The sequence below is a fragment of the Aethalodelphis obliquidens genome, unplaced genomic scaffold (genome assembly GCF_003676395.1).
Source record: "Aethalodelphis obliquidens isolate GAN/ISIS:26980383/991018 unplaced genomic scaffold, ASM367639v1 scaffold28, whole genome shotgun sequence".
Lineage (NCBI taxonomy): Eukaryota > Metazoa > Chordata > Mammalia > Artiodactyla > Delphinidae > Aethalodelphis > Aethalodelphis obliquidens.
This window is the reverse complement of record NW_020837972.1, coordinates 9368251-9388604: the sequence shown is the minus strand read 5'-3', so window position 1 is coordinate 9388604 and position 20354 is coordinate 9368251. Positions and strand designations below refer to the sequence as shown.

General features: G+C 49.3%; 1 protein-coding gene across 8 annotated transcripts in view; it reads left to right on the top strand.

Annotated features, from left to right (window-relative positions):
- Positions 1–20354, top strand: part of TPCN1 (two pore segment channel 1) — a 64011-nt gene that overhangs the window by 29655 nt on the left and 14002 nt on the right. For 5 of the 8 annotated variants that reach the window (XR_003436701.1, XM_027124637.1, XM_027124638.1 and 2 more), the window contains 15 exons: positions 1069–1196; positions 6639–6815; positions 7151–7264; positions 8089–8219; positions 9091–9179; positions 10922–10956; positions 11506–11564; positions 11811–11910; positions 13898–14014; positions 14238–14362; positions 15602–15650; positions 16177–16240; positions 17283–17327; positions 19714–19770; positions 19849–19902. Coding sequence is in view for 7 of the 8 variants with exons in the window: in XM_027124637.1 (XP_026980438.1) it covers positions 1069–1196; positions 6639–6815; positions 7151–7264; positions 8089–8219; positions 9091–9179; positions 10922–10956; positions 11506–11564; positions 11811–11910; positions 13898–14014; positions 14238–14362; positions 15602–15650; positions 16177–16240; positions 17283–17327; positions 19714–19770; positions 19849–19902 (1344 nt within the window). In the remaining variant the exon portion in view is untranslated. Of the gene's footprint in view, positions 1–1068; positions 1197–5933; positions 6203–6638; positions 6816–7150; positions 7265–8088; positions 8220–9090; positions 9180–10921; positions 10957–11505; positions 11565–11810; positions 11911–13897; positions 14015–14237; positions 14363–15601; positions 15651–16176; positions 16241–17282; positions 17328–19713; positions 19771–19848; positions 19903–20354 lie in introns of those variants that run through there. The other 3 variants (XM_027124642.1, XM_027124641.1, XM_027124643.1) reach the window with 3 other exon arrangements.

The following is a 20354-nucleotide window of genomic DNA, read 5'->3' as shown; positions in this document are numbered from 1 at the left end:
AGCACCGCTGCCTGAACCATCGCCTGTCCTGGGGGGCTGAGGGGATCTCATTGCACTGGATCATCTGCCTGGGGGCCAGGGGTGGCGTTGGCCAGAGCCAAAGAATATGGACAGAAGGTAGGGAGAGGATGTCCTTCAAAAGCAGATGGGGCTGTGTTACTGCAAGGAAAGGGCATGGATGTCAGCAGGGAAAAGCCACAGAAGACACTGCACCAGTGAAAAACTCCAATTGGTTTTATTTTTTGACAAGGTAGTATATTAACACGCTTCCAAAAGTCAGAAGTAATCAAAAAGATCACTCCCTCTGAGTGACTTCTACACTGTTCCCTACATCCGTTGTAGGCAATCAATTTCATCGAGTTCTAATTTGTTCTTCCTGTTTCTTTTGTTAAGTAGATATCTCTGTGTTTTCTTGTTTTCTCCCTTTCTTACACAAAAGATAGCATACAGTGTGTGCTTTTTTTGTACTTGCTTTTTTCACTTAACAAGAGAAGGAAAAACTTTTTAAAATTGAGGTATGGTTGATGTACAATATATAAGTTTCAGGTGTGTAACATAGTGATACACAATTTTTAAAGGTTATGCTTCATTTATAGTTATTATAAAATATTCCTCTGCTGCACAGTATACCCCTGTAGCTTATTTATTTTATACATAGTAGTTTGTATCTCTTAATCCCTATCCCTATCTTGCCCCTCCCCCCTTCCCTCTCCCTACTAGTAACCACTAGTTTGTTCTCTATTTCTGAGTCTGCTTTTTTTGTTTATATTCAATAGTTTGTCTTATTTTTTAGATTCCACATATAAGTGATATCATAAAGTATTTGTCTTTCTCTGTCTGACTTATTTCACTAAGCATAATACCCTTCGTGTCCATCCATGTAAGAAAAACATTTTTAACTAGGCATACTAATTCTTGCTGTCATTAGTACACGGGATGGTGCGTTGACTTACAGTTAATAGGATATGTGTGTGAGCATACGAGGTGACTGCCAACCTTTTCTCCTGGTGAATGGTGTCTTTATTCTCTTAAGCCTGGGTTGTAAGTGAATCTCCTCTTGCAATGCAGATGGAGGCAAATATGCCGTCCATGACTCCTGCACCCCCAATCTGAGCTCAGGGGGCGAGAGTTCCCCCTCCAGCCTCACCGGACACAACTGGGAGATGAATTATCAAGAGGCAGCAATCTACCTCCAGGTGAGTATCTTCCGGTCAGGACCTGGCCATTCTTGGCCCCTGTTGGTGGAGTAGGATAGCCGGGGTTCTGTTGGGTGCCCAGCAACTCAATTCTAGCTTAGTGCTCCGTGTGTGAGCTTCTCATCTCCTAAGCTCAGGCTGGGAGAGCCAACCCGATTGTGCCCACACGGAAGGGTGATGTGAACGGGCTTGTTCTCGGGACCCCCAGTTTGTGGCTCTGCCTGCCCCCAAGGTTCCCCAAGTCTGTCCACTTGGCCTCCCCTGCCCCGCTCCCTCTTCTCAGGCACATTGAGAGGCCGGTTCTCCGGAGGGAATTCTTTTATCTACTTAACCCTGCTGACTTAGTGTGGGGAATCTAGAGATCTTCATTCCCTTCCTATTTAACTTGCTGCTGCTCTCATGTTTGCTGTTTCATGCTTAGTTTTTGTTTTTGTTTTTTTTAAAGAAAAAGAATACTTTTTAATAAAAGTCACGCATGCTTATTACAATAAGTTTCGGTACAAAGGCGATGTGAAAAAAAATTCATCTAACGCAGTTGCTGACAACATTATTTAAGAATAAAAAAAAAAGAATAATACATAGGTTTCATGGGTCTTCTAAAATAATTTTAAAGTCCTGTGGTAGCTATAGCTGTACAGTCTGCTTTTTTTTTCCCCTAGCATGTGGCATAAGCTTTTTTCTCATGTTATAACTCTTGTAAACAAATTTTAAAGTCTTTATAATTCTATCTGGTAAGTGCGTACTAATTTACTTAACTATCCTGATAAGGTTGGATATTTTCTCTTTTTATATTTCCCTTATTATGCATTTCCTTATTATAAATTATAATCCGAGGACAATCTGTGCCCACGGCTATTTCTCTCTTTTTCTCTTTAATATCTAGGATTATTTTATTAGGAAAGACTCCAAGAAGTGGAATCAGTGGGTAGAAGGAATCAACCTTTTTTTTTTTTTTTTTTTTGGAATCAACCTTTTTTAATGCCCTTGTTATATAGTATCGAATACCCTCCAAAGGGGATATTGCCTATTAACTTCCAGTCTGTCTATGGCATTTTCACCGTAATCTTGCCATTTTTGTCATTATAAGATTTCAGCTTCAGCTGTGCATTGAATAAGGGTTTGGGTGAGGAAATGGAATTTTTCTTAAATTCATTTGAATGATCATTTTCCCCTAATCTTTTTTTCTTTGAAGCAGCTCTCCCTTGTAAGTATTTGCTTTGCTATTTTTTTAAAAAGATATAATGAAATTCAGATACTTATTTGATAGTTGTTTGGGTGTCTGTGTGTTTCTCGCATTTTATGGCTGTACTCCTCAAGAAATGTATTTTGATTCAGGTTAAGGCAATAGAAATGTTTTAGGGAAATTTTAGCAAGCTTGGGCATGCCAGTTGATGTGGCACTGTCACCTTCTCCAAAGTTGAATAGGTGCTAGACAAGAGGGTAGGATGGGTCAGAATATGGAATTAGAATAGCTGCTTGGTAATTCCTTCTTTCCTTAAGCAGGTGAGAACATTAGTAATAAAAATGGCTATCATCAAAAAGTCTACAAATAATAAATGCTGCGGAGGGTGTGGAGAAAAGGGAGCCCCTCCTACACTGTTGGTGGGAATGTAAATTGATGCAGCCACTATGGAAAATAGTATGGAGGTTACCAAAAAGAACCTAAAATAGAGCTACGATATGGTCCAGCAGTCCCACTCCTGGGTATATATCCAGAAAAGACAAAAACTCTAATTTGAAAAGATACATGCACCCTGATGTTCATAGCAGCATTATTTACAATAGCTAAGACATGGAAGCAACCCAAGTACCTGTCAGCAGACAATTGGTTTAAGATGTGGTGTATATATACACTATAGAATGTTACTCAGACATAAAAAAGAATGAAATGTTGCCATTTGCAGCAGCATGGATGGACCTAGAGAATATTATACTAAGTGAAGTAAGTCAGACAGAGAAAGACAAATATTATACGATATCACTTATATGTGGAATTTAAAAAATAATGCACATGGAGCTTCCCTGGCCGTCTAGTGGTTAAGACTCCCTGCTTCCACTGCAGGGGCCACGGGTTCAACCCCTGGTTGGGGAACTAAGATCCCACATGCTGCGTGGTACGGCAAAAAACAACCCCCCCCCAAAAAAAAATGCAAACAAATTATATATAGTTTAACTGGGCACTTGCTGATCTTTCTAACAACTCTACCAAGCAGTTTAATCATCTCCCAGTTCATACACCTGAAACTCCCAGGGGCTCAATGAGTCCGAAGCCATCCAGCTAGTAAATTGCCAAGGTTGGACTTAAACCGTGTCCATCCAGCCTCCAAATGACGTTCTTTCTTCTCTATGTGGTTGCCTCACTTCTGTACCTGACCCCATGTATTCACTTGAAAATGGGCCATGTCTTTGTGGGAAAGGAGGTTACAGAACAGAAGGTATCATGTGAAGATTTTTATATATAAATTATATACAGTTTTATATATTGTGTTTCTGTATCTGTGCACATATACCTATTCACATTTGGAAAGTTATTTATCTAAATATTAAAGGTGATTATTATTGTTTTTTAAAGGTGATTATTTTTGGCTGATGGAATTTTTACTACCTTATAATTCTGTGTATGATTTGAATTATTTTACAAAAAATGCATCATTTTGTAAAATTAAAACTAAAAGCAAAAGTTGGATCCCCATGGACAGTAGTTCGTGGCTGTTTCTGGAGGATGGCTTTAGCTGGTGTTTGGTAATCGTTTTCGTGCTTGCAGGGGAGCTGCAGCATGGCCCCTGAAGCAGGTTGCTGGTGTGCTTGGGTAATTGGCCGCTCGCTGCTTTGAGGCTATCTGGTGCCTGCAGTTTCCTCTCTTCCCAAATTTTACCTGTTAACTCACTCACCCTCAGGAGCTGTGTGCTCGGCGCTCCTGTTGCCTCCAAGACAGTCCTAGTTTTCTGTGTGGACTTCTGCCCCAGGGAGCAGAAAGCAAAGACCTGGAAGTCACATGCAACTGGCCTGCCTTCTTATTTTTCCTAATCATGAATCTCCTAGTTCGTGATCAGCAGCTAGAAAACAAGGCCAGTGTTCTCCTTAGGGTCTGGGTCAGAATCCAGTGACTCGGGTCGTATTTCACTCCGTCCTCGCTAGGGGAGGCCTCATCCTCCATCTCGTCTGTGGCAGTTTCAAGTCCTAGCGGTCAGATCCGAGTCCCCCGTGTTAGTGGTTTCCTCTAGCCAGACCTTCATCCCTGGCTACTTGTTGGAAGAAATTACCCAAGAATTGCATTTTTTAAGAAATCCAAACCAGAAGCTTCCCAGGCCATGCGTGTCCCCTGTGGCCGTGGCCATGCTGGTGAAAACCACAGCCTGGCACAGATCAAGGCTTGTCCAGCCTGCCCTCCGTGTGACCGCCAGGATGTTCGTTCCCTGCCCCGTTGAGTCTGCGGTTTGTCTTTATTTTTTGATAACGAGGATAGGGGTGTAGCTGGCTTCAGGGAAGTGACTCACTTGAAGTTCCCCCTGCAAACCACAGCCAAGGTCAGAGCTCCCTGCCTCCCAGCTACTGGGCAGTCCTTGGGCTGGGCAGGGGCCTGGAGAATGATCTCTTGCAGGAGTGCTTCATCCTACCAAACACCTATTAAATGCCTACTGTGTGCACCAGGCACCGTGCCAGCTGAGGACCTGACAATAATACCTCTTGCCTTCCCAATTCTCTGAAACAGGCTTGGCGAGCTGAAGCCACCTCGGGCTAGTACAGGAGCCAGAGCTGTTTCCACGGCACCGTGTGCCACCTCTGGGCCCAGAGACACTTCTTCCCATTGGCCTGGCTTGGCAACCTTTGCAGGAATCACTGAGCATGTGTTAGTTTCACCTTCCCCAGAATAAGGGTTTATGAGGACAGTTGAGTGTGGCCTCATCTCAGAAGAGTCGGAATAGTTGAAGGTCGGACAGCATTCCGGGACAGCCGGAATGCTTTCAGAAGGGCTCTGGGCATCCCTTCTGGCTCTGCCCCTTTCCTCCTCTAGGGATTGGAGCCAAGGGGAAGAGCCTCTGTTCTGAGTGTTTGTGCTGGGAGTGAATGAGACAGATTCTCCCGACTCAGCACCATTGACATTTGGGACCGGATAGTTCTTTGTTGTGAGGGGCTGTCCTGTGCATTTTCAGAGGTTTAGCAGCATCCCCGGAGTTTACCCTCTAGATGCCAGCAGCACCCCCCAGGTGGGACAACCAAACGTGTCTCCAGGCCGAGGCGGAGTCAGGGGAGGGCAGGTGGTCAACACTGACCCCAGCTGAGAAGCACTGAGGCAAGGTGATGCTTGTAAGGTATGAGCCAATCAGTACTCTCTCTGTGTCGGCTGCTGGGTGGGGTTCGGGGGTGATGAAGCAGAGGGACCTCCCTTACTTAGCCCTTATCCCCGTGCCCACCAACCCTGGGGAGGCAGTGAAGATCCCCTACCTGCCCCAGAAGGCCGATCCGAACCGGCAGGGTTATCTGCTTGTATTCCCAAGTGGACCGTTCCCGGTCTGCTCCGTCGATTGCTTTCTACATCGGCAGGAGGCCAAGAATAGAGCAGGGCCGCTGGAATCAGGCTGTCTGGCTCTATGAGCTCAGGTGCTACTGAAGCTCTTTGTGCCTGGATTTCCTTGTCAGGAGTGAGAGGAGTGTGGAGGGCTCAGCGGGGCCGGGCGGGGGGCGGGGGGAGGGTGGTTCTGAGCATGGTGCCGGGCCTGGAGGGCACTCGCTGGGGGTCAGCTGCTGTCTCATTACTGTTGGGGTGAAGGCATCAAGCGGTTAGGAAATTAGGTGGAAATGGAGTAAATTAAGACGTGGGATGGGGAAAGCTGAGTAAAGAAGGAGCGTGATAAAGGTACCCTCACACTTTCCGCTCAGTGTTACTATAACTTATAATAATAATAACAGGTAACCTCTGGCGGGGAGCTTCCTGTGTGCCAGATGCCGTCCTAAGTGTCTTGCAGGAACCTGGGGAGTGAGTACGAGTGTTGATGGTTGTAAAGGTGAAGGAACATTCTCAGTGTTACCCAGGGAGGAGGGGGAGCCAGGACTCAGCTGTTCTTAGTTTACCCCAGACCCCACCCCCACCCCCGACCTCAAGCACTTAACATCCCGCAGACACAGCTGAGAGTGAACGTTTGACCTCGGAGGGGACCAGATGTGCCCGCTTCTCTTCGATCTCTTGGATTTTTTATTCTTTGATTCCTCTGAGTAGTTTTGGGAAGAAGCAAGTCTTTGGAGCCCCATCAGCGGGCCAGGGTGAGACTTGACTGGTGTGCGGTTCTACGAAGATCACACTTTCGCTTCTCCATCATCTCCCGACTCTGGCCTGAATCTCCTCCCACCGGCCAAGGGCCCTCCCCCCTCCCCGCCCACCACGCATCCTGGCCGCCCTATCGTCTCCAGGCGCGTTCGCCCACGTGACGCTTGCTCTTTCAGGAAGGTGAGAATAACGACAAGTTCTTCACCCACCCCAAGAATGCCAAAGCGCTGGCGGCCTACCTCTTTGCTCACAACCACCTCTTCTACCTGATGGAGCTGTCCGCAGCCCTGCTCCTGCTGCTGCTGTCCCTGTGCGAGGCTCCGGCCGTGCCCGCGCTCCGGCTGGGCATTTACGTGAGTGTCCGGATGGCTGGGAGCCACGGCTCTCTGGGGGCAGAGTAACTCAAGACTGAGAGGGAACATTCTGGAAGGGCAGACGTCTTGCCCGGGGTCCCCGCCCGACTGAATGCACCTCCCTGGGAGGTGCTCCTTTGTAAATTCCAGGGAGGGGCGCCTTCGGATTGTCTCAGAACCCGTAGCCCGCTTTGGCCCCCAGGTGGGCAGCATACCTGATTAGCAGTCCCACCCGCTGTCTCCAACCTCAGATGAAAAGGCGGGCGGGTGTGCTCGCTGCTGGGGGAGGGCAGGCGCTGGGGAAGCCACGTCTCCTTCACACCCTTTGGCTGCAGGTCCACGCGACCCTGGAGCTGTTTGCCCTGATGGTGGTCGTGTTTGAACTCTGCATGAAGTTGCGGTGGCTGGGCCTTCACACCTTCATCCGGCACAGACGGACCATGGTCAAGGTGCTGTGCCCACCTCCCTACAGCATTTCCTCCCCTGTCAACTTCAAGTCTGTATCTTCAGTTCAATTCCAAGTCCCCCGTGGGCCTGGTCCTGCGCTCAGAAGTGTAACCTTGGGTCCCTGTCCTCGCCATGCTTCCCGCCTTGCTCCAGGTGTCACAGTGATGATAACAGTAGTGAATGTGGTTCGGCGTTTAGCGCGTGCCAAGCACTGGCACGATGACGTTTGCAGGAGGTGTAGTGCTCTTCCTATCGTACGTGCAGCCAGTTGGAAGAGAATGGGATCTAAATCCCGGTGAGTTGGGATTCAAAGCCAGCTCCGTGTGGCCTCCACGCCCACACTGATCAGGACCATATTATATGCTTTCTCTCTCTGCGGCAGAGAGAGGCGTGAGTCGGGATGTGTCAGAGTGGCGTTTGGCAGTGTAAAAAGCCCACACGCTTGTACAGGAGAATGTGCCCAAGGAATTGGAGGTCAGGGTGTGCTGCAGACTTCAGGGGCCCTCACGGTGCAAGTGGGGAGAGCTGGAAGCAGAGGGTGGCTGGATGTGGCCTGCGGAATAGCAGTTTTGCTCAGCGGGTATCATCTGATGAGCTGCTGGGAGCATCGCCCTGGGGCTCATTTTCCTGGGACTGCACATCTACCAGCAGCCAGAGGGCTTCTCCCTGGGGCCCACTTGATGTTGGGGGAGGTGAGAAAGGGCGAGGGAAAGGTCTCTCTGGACTCCGGGCGGGGCTGGGCAGTATCCAACCAGCCCTCTGTTCAGGGTGTACAGGAGGGGCTGGGTCAGAGGAGCTGACGGCGCACTGTGCCCTCCACCCACAGACCTCTGTGCTGGTGGTGCAGTTCGTTGAGGCCATCGTGGTGTTGGTACGGCAGACGTCCCACGTGCGGGTGACCCGGGCGCTGCGCTGCATCTTCCTGGTGGACTGTCGGTACTGCGGTGGCGTCCGGCGGTAAGGCCCGGGGGACGAGCTGCTCAGACAGTCGCTATCAGGGCCTGGCCTGGCCCTCCGGGCCAGTGAAGCCGGAGCCAGTGAGCGATGTAGCAGTAGGGCCACTCCTGCACTTGGGTAGGACATAGTCATGCCCACTTCCCTCTACTACTCGACCCACACAGAGAGGCAGATGGTCTTCCTGCTGAAGTTCAGGTCTCCTGACTCCGGGTCCAGGGCTCTCTCCTGCCTTACCTGTGCTTCTTTGGGGCTGGTCCTCTCTCTGAGCACAGTACCTGCCCAAACACAGCCTAAAGCAGGAACTCAGTAAAGTCCACGTGACTCAGCAGGCTGTCCTGACACCTCCCCTGAGACTGGGGGTACTGAACTCAAACCAGACCGTTAGCCTGAGGTCAAACTGAGTTTTGAGAATCCATCTGGAAAGCCTCTTGGCTGGGGTACTGTGGGTGAGAGCGGGCTGACCATTCACGCTTGGTGCCCGTCCTTAAAACTGGAGGCAAATGTCCTAGGACTGGGTGGCTCTGAAATGTCTTCCCACATCCCAGGCAAGCTGGCCTTGTCACCCGAGGCCATGCACCTGGCCTTCTCCTGCCGTCTCCGTCTCTTGCAGGCACTTGCCTGCCTGGGCTCAGTAAGTGCTACACCTGCCCCGGTTCTTTCCCCGTCACCCACTGAGTGGAAGGCCTAGGAAATCACTAAGCATGATGTCACAAGCCAGGGCAAGAGGGGATTTAGTGTTCTGGCGGTCGGGAGCACCAGCCCCCCATCTTGACAGGCACGTACCCCACTGAGGAGTCCCAGCCAGCACCCCCGGGGCCCTGGCCCGTCCCCGGCTGCGCCTCACCCCTCCTGGCCCCATTTGTCTCCCCAGCAACCTGCGCCAGATCTTCCAGTCCCTGCCGCCCTTCATGGACATCCTCTCGCTGCTCCTCTTCTTCATGATCATTTTCGCCATCCTTGGTGAGTTTCTCCTGCGCCCCAGAATGCAGGCGCTCGCTAAAAGCAAACTCACAGTTGAGAAAAAAAGGTACTTTGACCATTTCAGAAATTCAGGAAGGTTTTCAAAATGATGTAAACACCCAACTGAGGAAATGCAATATCGGAAAAAAAAAAGGAAGCCACCTTTGTACCCTTTCCTGATCTCGATTCCCTTCGGCTCCCAGAGGTACCCCCGGCCTTTATCCATGCTGCTGCACGTAGATGTATGTCATTCATTTTCACCGCAGCGTCGTGATCTGATATGTGAATATATCCAAATTTATTTATCACGTCTTCTGTTGGTGGGCACTTTTCACTATCACAGGTCACACTGCAGTGAACATTCTCGTGCGTTTCCTGGCGCACACGGGGGAGGGTTTCTCTACAGCGTGTGCCTGGGACCTTAGGGTCTGCACACTTCAGCTTCACTAGATGTAAAAGCAAGGTCATGGCCTTTCTAACTCCGAGGAGGCCTTGCCTCTTCAGATAAGATCAAGTATTGATGCGACAGCCACATTCAGACACAGGGTTTAGACCGTGGAGGTCTTAGAACACGGCAAGGTAGCCCAAGGTCCCTTCTTCAGTACTCAGATGGCAAAGACAGTGGAACTAGAGAGCCCTGGCTCTAAGGCCCCCAACAGCACTGAAAGCCCCGGGTTCTCGTGACTGCTCTGTCCTGAGCCACTGACTCCCACTTACCTCACCTCCACCCCACTCTCGATAGAATTTCCTTTGTGTTCCAAGGGGGCTGACTTCCCCTGAGGGCAGAGTTACTCCCTTTCCCACTCAGGATTTCAAGGACTCAGGGGAATAGCTCATTCTGAGAGGGAAAAAATTAATGGTGTTAATTTGGCTACAGGGGAACAACAGGGTCCCTTTGGAGTTGTGCTTGGCTGTCATGTTCTCAAAACCAAAGATCGCAAACCGGCAGTCTGGGTTCCAAATCCAGCCTGTGGATGAGTTTTCTTTGGTCTGAAAGTGTTGAGCCAGCATTTTAAAACTAGTTTTTTTTTTTACATGAGAATACAGATTTTCAGCCTTAAAAATTTTAACTTTTTTTAACTTCCGTTTTTTAAAAAAATCGACATATAATTGACATATAACACTGTATTAGTCTTAGGTAGACAACATAATGCTTTGCTATGTATATACTGCAAAGTGATCATCGTAATAAGGTTAGTTAACATCCATCACTATACAGAGGTACGATTTCTTTTCCTTCTGATGAGAACTTTTAAGATCTACTCTCCTAGCAACTTTCAAATATACAATACGGTATCGTTAACTATCGTCACCGTGCTGTACGTACTGCTTTTTTTTTTTACTATACAGATTTATTATTTTTTTAAATTTTATTTATTTGGTTGCCCCAAGTCTTAGTTGCGGCAGGCGGGCTCCTTAGTTGCGGCATGCGTGTGGGATCTAGTTCCCTGAGCAGGGATCACACCCGGGCCCCCTGCATTGGGAGCATGGAGTCTTACCCACTGCGCCACCAGGGAATTCCCTATACAGCCTTTTTTAATCATACGTTTGATGGTACTTGGGTCACCCTCCTGAGTGGCAGCAGTTATCTGGTGCTCTGCCACAGTCCCCACCACTCCCTATGCTTTTCCTCTGCCTACGGCACTGATTCACATTTATTTGTCCAGTCCTTCTGACATCTGGGTTTGGGACTCTTCTGCTCTAACCCTTATTTCAATCTGTTTCCCACCACCTTCTTCTAGGTTTCTACTTGTTCTCCCCTAATCCTTCAGACCCCGTAAGTAATCAACATGTTTGTCTGTTTCTTCCTTTATGGGAGGCCTTTCCCCTCAGATAAGGTGGCTGGACTGCCCCCCTAGCTGTATTAGGAGGGGATGCCCTGCTTGGTTTCTCATCATCGCTTCTGGCACCTGAAAGTGCCCCGTCACCCAGATTTGAGCTGTCTCCTTCCTTGAATGCCAAGGGGGACCCCCTGCTCTGGCCTTGAGAGGGTGTTTCCAGGGTCAGATTTGGAACACGGGCACATTTTGGCAGAGGAGCAGTGGAGGAGAGCTCAGCTAATTGTGCATATGTGGTTCCCTGGGAGACAAGTCCCAAAGCCAGTTGTCTGCTGCCGCTGGAAGCATTGAGCTCAGGAAGGAGGAGGCCTTGGACTCCATGTTTGCTTGTTCCTCTGCCATCCTTCAGGGATCCCTTGGGAGGAAGGAGTGGGTGGGGCAGGGAGGGGGAGGGCTCTGGAGGCGGCCCACCGCCGGCAGCCTGTTCCCGGTGGGGTGTGCCCTCGGCCTGGCGGCCACGTCCCCTCCTCTCCTCCTCTCCCCCGCAGTACTTCAGCACCCTGGAGAACAGCATTGTCAGTCTGTTCGTCCTTCTGACCACCGCCAAGTAAGTTCGGGCCCTGCTTTGGCTTCTGCCCTCTTCTAGTGCCCGGGGTCTTTTCCTCTTTTCAGCCAAGAATATTCCACATCTTGGCCCAGACAGGTTCTTGGGACCCCGTGAGGGACGGGAGTGGCCTGGTGAGCCAAGAGTAGGGGAGGGGGGAGGGGGCTGGCCAGGCAGGAGAAGAGGTGTCCTTATAGAAGACGGAGACCAGCAGACACGCGCTCTGCGGGTAACACTCTGCAAACACAGTTTCCCAGATGTGATGATGCCCTCCTACTCCCGGAACCCCTGGTCCTGTGTCTTCTTCATCGTGTACCTCTCCATCGAGCTGTACTTCATCATGAACCTGGTGAGTGACCTTGCCTCGCGCTCCACTGAGGCAGCCCTCGCCCACACTCTGCTGGGCACTGTGGGGATGAGGTAGGGACAGCTTTCGGCCTCCGAGGGCAGACCATTGGGGAAGGAGGTCCCAGACCGTGGTCAAGTGTGGTGTGGCTAGGAATTCCCTGTTGGGACTTAAGTGCAGCTGGTTGCCAGCAGTAACTGGCCTGCCGCCACTGCTGCTGACAGTGCTAGAGTTTAAACCAAAGCTACCCCGGGATCTTTTCCTTCTCACGGCAAACATATAATAACTATAAAAGCTGGTACTTATTAAGCCTTAGCCAGGCACCGTGCAAAGTGTTTTATGGATGAGGGTTAAATAATTTAACACTTAAACCCTGGAATTCTTATTATGCTCAATTTATAGTTGAGGAAACTGAGGATCAGACTGATAGGCTAACTCACCTGCGCCTGCACAGCTCGGGGTGGCCGGGTGAGCTGGTCTCATTCCAGAGCCCTGCTCCTAGCCACTCCATCCTACTGCAGCCACATGCCAGGAGTGTCTTGTGTATTTCCACCTCGTTTATCACGAACCATTGGGAGATGGAACACAGAACATATTCCTTTAGGGAGAACATAAAGCCCCCATGCACACTGGGAACTTTGGAGGTGTTTGCAGAGCCTCGGCCGGCCACCAGGAGTGTCCTGCCACCAGCAGGTTGCCTCCCGGCCCGGGCCGTCAGGCTGGTGCCGAGCCCACATCAACGCCAGAATTACCAGGAAGAGGCCTTATCCAGTCTTGCATTTATTTTTATACTTCTGCAGAGCATTCTCACACCAGTCACCACAGTCAGGCCCAGTATAGAAATGGAAAACACTTTCTCTGGGGTAGATCTGTGAAATCTCCTAAAAGTGTGACATCTTAAGAAGGAAAATATTTTCTTTTTTTAATTCCTCAAAACCCAAAATAAGTATGTTAGATGGCTCTTTGAACATCTTACAGCTCTTTTATACTGTTGTTAGTTTAGAATCTAAAAAATAGTTTATGTGTAATTGATTTGCTTTAAAAGATATTTAGAGCTGTGAAAATATAGGGCATGGGTCAGCAATCAGGGCCAATATCCAGCCCACCATCTGTTTTTGTCAATAAAGTTTTATTGGCCCATTCATTTGCACATCGTCCACGGCTGCATTCATGCTGCAGCTGCAGGGTTGAGTGGTTTCTACAGAGACCATCTGGCCTGCAGAGCCTAAAAGATTTGCTCTCTGGCCCTTTACAGATGCTAACTCTCCCTTGATCTAAAAGGAAGTATGGGGGACCAGTTAGAAGGGATGGAAAGGACAAGAGAGTTCCCCTCAAAATATTTTTGAAAGAAAAGGAAAGTGTTTCCAAAAAGTGTTCTTCCAAATGCTGCGCCTGGCCTCCCATCGCGTTCTGATAACGCAGACTGTGTTGTTCACCTGCTAAATTTGGAATTAGAAAGTTCCAGAACCTTGTGCCCTTTTGTGCAGGCCACCTCACACCCCTGCTTTCTGGAGCCACGCAGACTCACCAGGAGGAGGAGCAAGGGGACAGGAGAGGAAGCATCGGCACAGCGATGTTCCTTCCTGCTCTGAGGTTGGGAGGGCACAGGATGGACACACAGCCTCCCCGGCCATCACACGGAGCTGAATTGGGCAAAAAACCCAGTGTGTTCCCCTCGCTGCTTCTCTCCCCTTATAAAACTGCCCAGCCAGGGATGAGCTACAGGCGGAGAGAAGAAAAACCTGGGGAAAATGTAATAGCAGTGTCTTCATGAATCTTTAGAGGGGAAATTTACAAGTGGCAATGAATGACCTTCCTCTGCTGAGTCTTGGAGATGAACTTCCTACACCACCTGGGGCAGGCGAGAGGCTCTTTTCAACCCCTTTCTCTGGGGTGGCTGGAAGAGCGCCCTCTGGAGGCTGGAGAACGACTCCCTGGTTCTTGAGGCCCCGCCGGGCACAGGAGCCAGGTCTCTGCTCTTCCCTCACAGCTTCTGGCCGTGGTATTTGACACCTTCAATGACATCGAGAAACACAAGTTCAAGTCTTTGCTGCTACACAAGCGAACCGCCATCCAGCACGCCTACCGCCTGCTCATCAGCCAACGGGTAGCGGGGCAGGGGCTGAGCCAGGGAGGGAGGTTGGTCCCTGCTCCCCAGCCCTTGCCCCACGGTATCCCCGAAGCGTGGGCAGGCCGGCAGCTTCCGAAACCAGGAGTCCTGCCCTTGGGAGAACAAGAGAACAGGGCGCCCTGGGATCCCGTGTGATGCTGGGCATCTGGCATGGCTGCCCCCGCTGTGCTCCACGTGGCCGTCTTCCCTCTTCCCCCAGGGGCCTGCCGGCATCTCCTACAGGCAGTTTGAAGGCCTGATGCGCTTCTACAAGCCCCGGATGACTGCCGGGGAGCGCTATCTCACGTTCAAGGCCCTGAATCAGAGCAACTCGCCTCTGCTCAGGTGAGAGCGGGTGCCAGTTGGGCGCAGTGTGGCTGGACGAGGCGTTCACAAGAGGCAGCTGGGGCCTGCAAAAGCCCGGGGGCTGGGGAGTGGGCAGGCAGAGAGGCTCTAGAGACTTTAGCTTTCTTCAGAGATTCTTACGCACGTAGACCCTGTTCCTCAGGATTCTTTTTACAGGTAACAAAAGTCCAACCCAAATCCAGTTTAAACTTGAGACAAAAAAAGGAATGGGACTTCCCTGGTGGCGCAGTGGTTGAGAGTCCTCCTGCCGATGCAGGGGACACGGGTTCGTGCCCCGGTCCGGGAAGATCCCACATGCCGCGGAGCGGCTGGGCCCGTGAGCCATGGCCGCTGAGCCTGCGCGTCCGGAGCCTGTGCTCCGCAACGGGAGAGGCCGCAACAGTGAGAGGCCCGCGTACCGCAAAAAAAAAAAAAAAAAAGGGAATGTATTGGCTCGTGGAATGGACTGGCCCAGCTGCTCACCCTTGAGCCATGAGCAAGGTGGTTGCATGTGAGCTAATCCACAGAGCAACGTGAAACACACACACACACCTTCTCTCCTCTCTCTCTCTCTCTCTGTCTGTCTGTCTCTGTCTCTCTCTGTCTCTGTCTCTTAGTATGTACTCTTTTTTTTTTTTTTTTTTTGTTTTGCGGTCGCCGGGCTCTTTCTTGTTTTGCCCCTTCTGGCGGGGGGCGCCGGCTCAGCGGCCATGGCTCACGGGCCCAGCCACTCCGCGGTATGTGGGATCTTCCCGGACCGGGGCACGAACCCACGTGCCCTGCATCGGCAGGCGGACTCTCAACCACTGCGCCACCAGGGAAGCCCCAAAACCCTTCTTTTTGATCTGAGATGAGGCAGGCCTGCTGTAGAGACGAGAGTGAGCGAGCTCTGGGCTGAACTCTCTGCCCCGGTTGTTCTGTTAAGTCCTCTGCTAAAGGAGGCTCAGTCCCTGTCTGTCTAAGAATGGTGGTAATCTGGGGGCTGCCTCTCTGGGGGACGGAAGCCGGCAGTGGTCTGTGTAGACTGAGTGGATTAAGTATCCGTAGTCCCTGGAGGAAGGAGGAGATGAAATGCCTGCAGGTACGGGTCCCCTGGGCCCTGGTGCGCTGGGACTCGCAGATGTCGCCTCCTCCCCTCCCCCCCTGCACCCCTCGAAGATGACCATAGGCAGGCGAGTGAGAGGACCGCAGCTCGGTGGGAACGTGCTCTGATTTGTTTTGCCCTCGTGCTTATGACAGCCTGAAGGACTTTCAAGACATCTACGAAGTTGCCGCCTTGAAGTGGAAGGTGGGTGCTCTCCAGGGAGTGACCCGGCAGAAGGTTCCCTGGGAGGGGGATGAGGCCAGGAGGCACCCGGCTGTCCCGCTCTCTCCCTGCTGGGACATCTCAGCTCTCAGCTGGGCATTGTGCACTGGAGGGATAACAGGTGGGCCCTGGCCCTGCATCTGCCTGTCCATCTGCAATGCAGTGTCCTGGTTAAAAGCACTGAATCTCAGACCCCATTAGTCAGCATGTGACATCAGGCAAGTTATGGAACCCTTCCAAGGCTTGTCTCACCTGGGAAGTGGGGTCATGAGAGTCCCTACCTACCGCATTATTTTCAGGATTCTATAAAAACAATGGCAGTGCATGGCACATTGAAGAGTTCAGCAAACATTGGCTGGCTTTGTTGTTCTTTAGATCCCTGAGTGTTTTCATGGTTTCCCAAGTTAGCCAGGAGAGCAGGAAAGGGAAGCTGCATCCATGCCCCCCGGGCTGGGCTCTGGTCGCTGGTCCTAACGCCCTCTCTCCTATGGCCCTGTTCCTTGGCCAGGCAAAGAGAAATAGAGAGCACTGGTTTGATGAGCTTCCCAGGACAGCATTCCTCATCTTCAAAGGTAAGGTTGACCTGAATATGGCAGCTGGGGACGAATGGAGGTTTCCGGTGACCACAGATAAGCATTTAAAGAACATGTCCAAAGGGTGTGTGTGTGTGTGTGTGCGCGCGCATGCGAAATGTCTATGTGTGTAAAAGAGACAGAGTGTGATTACCCCAGCAGGGAAATAATGTTGGATTAGGAAGGAAATCAGTAACATAAAAACCAAACGAAAAATAATTTGTGGAATATTTATTTATTGAAGAAAATTGATACGAAGTCAAATAATTAGAAAAAAATGAAAGTCTCCCAGGCAGAGATAACCACGGTTAATTTTCTGATATGTTTCTTTCTGGTTTTCTGTGCATTTTAAAAACAGTAGTGGGGATTACATTATGTATTCTGTTCTGAAACCTGCCTTTTTACCTAATGATGGATTTTGACCTTCCTCCAGTGTCAGGGTATATAGCTGGTGTATCTGATCCCTCACATAATGCTTGCATTGTATAAAATTGAAGATTTTAAAATCGGAGGGCCCCATATTACTTACCTAATAGTTTTCCCTGAATTTAATGCCAGTTTTGAAGTTCCACATGGGGTATGGTTAGCTCACAGGGGTCTGGGCCATATGAACAAGAGTTAAAATGGTATGTCCTATTTTGTTATTTCTCCCACAGCTAGGACTTTGAGCACAGCTGTTATTATTATTCCATATTCTTCAGCGAGTTTTCCACTCCATTGGGATGATAGTTGCTCAAGGGGATAAATAAACAGTGCCGGTTCTAGGCCAGGAGCAGACTTACAGTTTCAGCAGCGGCCAGCAAAGCATTGTTCTGCTCTGTCCCGGCTCCAGGTTGCTCAGCCTCTTCCCAGAGGGAATGTTGCCAGTGCAGTCTTGCCCAGGGGTCCGGGCACAAGCGTGGGTGTCCTTCTGAGAGCAGGCCCTTCCTTTTTCACCCCTGGGCATAAACACCCCGGTTGCTTACACGCATGATGTCTGTGGTAGGGGAACGTGTACTTGTACATGAAAATTTCACTGTTAACATGTCTTCTCTTCAAATAGGAATTAATATCCTTGTGAAGTCCAAGGCCTTCCAGTATTTCATGTGTAAGTGTGAAATATCACAGCTCTAGGTCCCTTTCCTCCTGAGTCTTACTGCTCCGGAAGGTGGGGATACAAGGATAAATCCTGCAGTTATGATGTTGGCCGTTTATTACAGAAAATTCCAAGCATGTATAAAAGTGGAAGGATTGTAAAGAGCGTCCACGTACCTATCACCCAGCGTCAACAGTTATCATCTCATTGCCTGTCTTTCTTGTCTGTCTGATCCCCTCAGTCCAGCTCATCACCCCTTCTCTAGACCTGGTGTTTTTGGAAGCAGATTCCAGCACCACAGATTGTGGTTTGTTGATATGTCACTTCAGTCTGTTTTAATCTGTAGGTTTCTCCCCCAATCCGTTTTCTTCCTCTTGCAATATTTAGTTGAAGGAACAGGATTGTTTGTCCTTCCTTCCTGATTTTGCATGTTCCTCTGTTGCTTATTTACTGTAATTTGGTAGTTACAGCTAGAGCTGTGTTGTTCAGTGTGGCAGCCACCAGCCATATATGGCTGTTTAAATTCAGACCAACTAAAACTTAAAAATCCAGTTCCCGTCACAATAGCCGCAGTTCAAGCGCTCGGTAACCATGTGTGGCTAATGATGACCAATTGGACAGCACAGATGCAGACATTTCTACTAATCTAGAGGCTTGATTGAATTCACTCTTTCTAAGGAGTTCTGGTTCCATTTAATGGGAAATGGTGTTTAGAGACCACAATCTGAGATGCTAGAGGTGCTCATTGCTTGGAGTTGGTTATTGTTTCCAGGCCTTTCCATGGACAGAGGTAGGATTTTGGATTTTTAAAAGATAAACTGTCTTGTGAGTTTATCCTGATATTCTTAATTCAAATTGTGGACTATAGGGGTTTTACCTAACTTCATCATTCTTTTTTTTCTTTTTCTTTTTTTAAAATTTAGTTGTTTTTATTTTTGGCTGTGTTGGGTCTTCGCTGTTGTGCACGGGCTTCCTCTAGTTGTGGCGAGCAGGGGCTACTCTTCGTTGCGGTGCGCGGGCTTCTCATTGTCATGGCTTCTCGTTGCGGAGCATGGGCTCCAGGCACACGGGCTTCAGTGGTTGTGGCACGCGAGCTCTAGAGCGCAGGCTCAGTAGTTGTGGCGCATGGGCTTAGTTGCTCCATGGCATGTGGGATCTTCCCGGGCCAGGGATTGAACCTGTGTCCCCTGCATTGGCAGGTGGATTCTTAACCACCGCACCACCAGGGAAGCCCTCATCATTCTTTCACGTCTAAATTCCCAGGCTTAAAATCCTAGTTCCCAACAACACTGACACAGTCCCTCACTTGCTTTATCCCACAGTCCACACATAATAGCTCCAAAAAACAATACCAACACAACCCTAATATATAATTGCTAGAAACACCACTCCAGGGATTCAGATGACTGTGTTTTAAATTCATCTGGAGTAGTTTTTCTCCATGTGGGTATGTCACCATCTACATTTCTTTATTTCATTTGAAAAAATATTTTTAGAGGTCACTTTTTACATTGAATTTTGCCTTATAATTATGTAAAATATGTATATGATTCCAAGTCAGATCTACAAAAGAAAGTATACTCAAGGAAGAATTGTTTCCATCCTGTCACCTCTCCCAGTGGGTAACTTTTATTGTAGTTTATCCTTCCATTTTTTTAAAAACTGTAAGTAGATGCATATATGCATATTTCCCTGCCTTAAATAAACTAGTATAATTTACACACTTTTTTCAACCTTGCTTTTTTTTCAGTTAGCAATACATCCTAGAGACCACACCATATTAATATACAGAGATGTTCTTCATTCCTTTTTATAGCTGAGAGTACGCCATTTCATGAACGTATCATAGTTTATTCATCCAGTCTCCTATTGATCGTTTAGGTTGTTTCTAGTTTCCTTGCTATCACTAATAGTTCCTCAGTGAATAGCTTTCGGACGTCATTTGTGTTTTTGCTAATGTCTCATTGGGATGGATCCCTAAAAGTAGGATTGCTAGGTGAAAGGCCAAACGCATATGCAATTTTGCTAACTAGTTTCTGCAGTCATTTAAAAACCAGATATCTCTAGGGGAAAACAAATGTTTTCAATACTCAAACCCTTTGTATATGGTCCATCTTTTACGCCAACTTGGAACAATCTGTAGGTTTTACTGAAACATCTTAACTGGTATCCCTGTAGTGACATAGAGGGTGATTTTTAGAAATCTGTAGCTATTTTCTAAGAGAAACTACTGGCTGATTTAGCTCATGGTAAAAGCATTAAGCAGGAAGTTATCTGTTACAAGCCCTGCTCTCTGCTTATCTCTGAGCTGCCTAGAAACTAACCAGGGGCTGCAGCTGTGACCTGTAGATTTCCACACCCACCTGTGCTTTCTCTATTATGAGCCTGTCTGTTGCAGACTTGGTGGTGGCAGTCAACGGGGTCTGGATCCTTGTGGAGACCTTCATGCTGAAAGGTGAGCCCGGCTAGGGGACTGGCCTGTCCTGTGGGCACACCTGGCCCACCTCTTGAACTGCTGCCTCTCTTCTTACAGGTGGGAACTTCTTCTCCAAGCATGTGCCCTGGAGTTACCTCGTCTTTCTGACCAGTAAGTTTCTGACATGGCTTTGCTCAAGTGCTTGTCCTAACCACTGGCTGGAACTTTTTTTGGGGTTAAGATCTCATGGCTTTTCTCTAAATGATGAGGGTGGAGCAGAAATCGAGTCTGATTCTACCCATCCCTGTTTCAAACTCTCTGGTGATTGCCCACTGGCCTCCAGACCAAGTTCCCGTTTAGGCCCCTTCAGCCTCCCTCTCAGGCTTCATCTCTTGCCAGTACCACCACCCGCGCCCCACCTGCAGCCCCCCCGAACACATCCCACTTCCCAGGGCCCCTGCCCTTTCCTGCCTCTGGGCCTCTGCACAGGTGTTTTCCTCTCCCTGGCGCACTCATCCCCTCACCACACCGCTCTGCCTGACACCCCTCTCCCTTTATGTCTAAACATTAGACATAACTAATAACACTGTGTCCTAAGTTGTTTTCACTGTTCTTAAAAAGCA